We start from the raw sequence: 1,914 nt of genomic DNA on the forward strand, positions 1-1,914 counted from the left end.
AATAAAAAAAGGAAATCCAGTAGCTTCAAGGGCACTGTATATACCCAGACACATAAAATAAAAATAGTTTTTAAAAAAAAAAAAAAAAAAAAAAAGAATGGTTTAGAGGCTGCTGGTTTCCAGGACCTGGGAGGGGCACTGTGATGGGAAAATGTTGTCCAGGGCACCAAGTTCCAGTGTGCAGGGATGAGTTCTGAGTGGCCTTTCTTTTCCTTCCTTCCTTCCTTTCTTCCTTCCTTTTCTTTCTTTTCTTTCTTTTTTAAGATTTATTTATTTTATGTATGTGAGTACACTGTCGCTATCTTCAAACCTGCCAGAAGAGGGCATCAGATCTCATTACAGACGGTTGTGAGCCACCATGTGGTTGCTGGGAATTGAACCCAGGTCTTCTGGCAGAGCAGTCAGTGCTCTTAACCGCTGAGCCATCTCTCCAGCCCTTGAGTGGCCTTTCTGAATGTACAGCACAGTAACTGTTATCAGTCATACTGTATTACTCAGGGTGTGTTTAAAATCTGCTGAGAAAGATCTTGAATGTTTCTACTTCACTGTAGTGGGTAACAGGTATGCCACAATCGCTGTAATTGTGATAATTTTTATTTTATAATGTTCAATATATGTACATTAAAAAAAAACTCACAAAGAGTTGGGCATGTGGCACTTGCCTGTAATCCCAGCACTAAATTTGAGGCCAGCATGGTCTACATAGCCAGTCCCAGTCTAGCCAGAAAACATAATGAGACCCTATCTCAAATTTTAAAAAATATCACATTGCATATTTTAAACATATAGAATTTTGAGGTCAATTACAACTAGATATTCTGGTGGGAAAGAACTCTAAAGATACTTATAGAAGAGACCATGGTGCCTGAACTAGCTCAGATTACTCTACCTATAATCAAATATAACTTACAACTTACTGTTACTGAAAATTGAAATACTACAGCGATTAAAAGAAACCGTCCAGGCTCTATATGCAATGAGCTGGTAAAGTTTACCTGGCATCTTGTAGAGAAGTCGCTTTCCACTGCCATCGTTTGTCTGTAAGTATCGACTATCTGAAGACCAGTCCAAGTGAGTGATGAAGCTAAGGGAGCCGACACATTCACCGACCTTTTTATAACGCTGAGCAACTCCATAGATGTCAACTGAGCTGTCATTGCAGCCAACAGCAAGGTACGTGCCATCTGGTGAATATTTTAGCTCATGGATTGCTTCTTTCCTGTCTTTAATATGTACAACTTCAGTCATGTCTCTGTAAAAAGAAAAGAGACCCTATCTCAAATTTTAAAAAAATATCACATTGCCTATTTTAAACATATAGAATTTTGAGGTCAATTACAACTCAATATTCGGGTGGGAAAGAACTCTAAAGATACTTATAGAAAAGACCATGGTGCCTGTACTAGCTCAGATTACTCTACCTTTAATCAAATATAATTTACAACTGAGCAAAGGTCACAAAACAATTGTTTTCAAAATTTCTCTAAACACAGAGGCTCCATCATGTACAAACTGTGACATACATGTAAGTAAGGTAAGTAGTATCTGCTTGGGAATAATTATTTTGCTGACCAGAAATAAACAGAAAAAAAAATAAATGGACGATGCATTATGTGGTGGCAGAGCACTTGCCCAGCATCAAGTCCTAGATTTGAATCCCAGCACTGAAAAGAAAAGTAGAAGAGAAAAATGCTAAACTTCAGTGCATAAATAACCATATTTTTAAGTACCCTACAGCTCCCTACTAAATTTCTGTATTCATATAATAAAAGATTTAGCCATATTTTTTAGTGATACAAGTTCTTTGTAGCCAGACAGTGGTGGCACACACCTTTAATCCCAGCACTTGGGAGGCAGAGGCAGGTGGATTTCTGAGTTCGAGGCCAGCCTGGTCTACAAAGTGAGTTCCAGGAC

At 38.2% G+C, this 1,914-nt stretch overlaps 1 protein-coding gene across 3 annotated transcripts in view; it reads right to left on the reverse strand.

The window, feature by feature from the left end:
* Eml5 (EMAP like 5) overlaps nucleotides 1-1,914 on the reverse strand; it is a 116,532-nt gene that overhangs the window by 78,058 nt on the left and 36,560 nt on the right. For all 3 annotated transcript variants that reach the window (XM_021178777.2, XM_029484856.1, XM_029484855.1), the window contains exon 9: nucleotides 996-1,252. In XM_021178777.2, the coding sequence (XP_021034436.1) occupies nucleotides 996-1,252 (257 nt within the window). The remainder of the gene's footprint in view (nucleotides 1-995; nucleotides 1,253-1,914) is intronic.

Source organism: Mus caroli, chromosome 12, assembly GCF_900094665.2.
Source record: "Mus caroli chromosome 12, CAROLI_EIJ_v1.1, whole genome shotgun sequence".
NCBI lineage: Eukaryota > Metazoa > Chordata > Mammalia > Rodentia > Muridae > Mus > Mus caroli.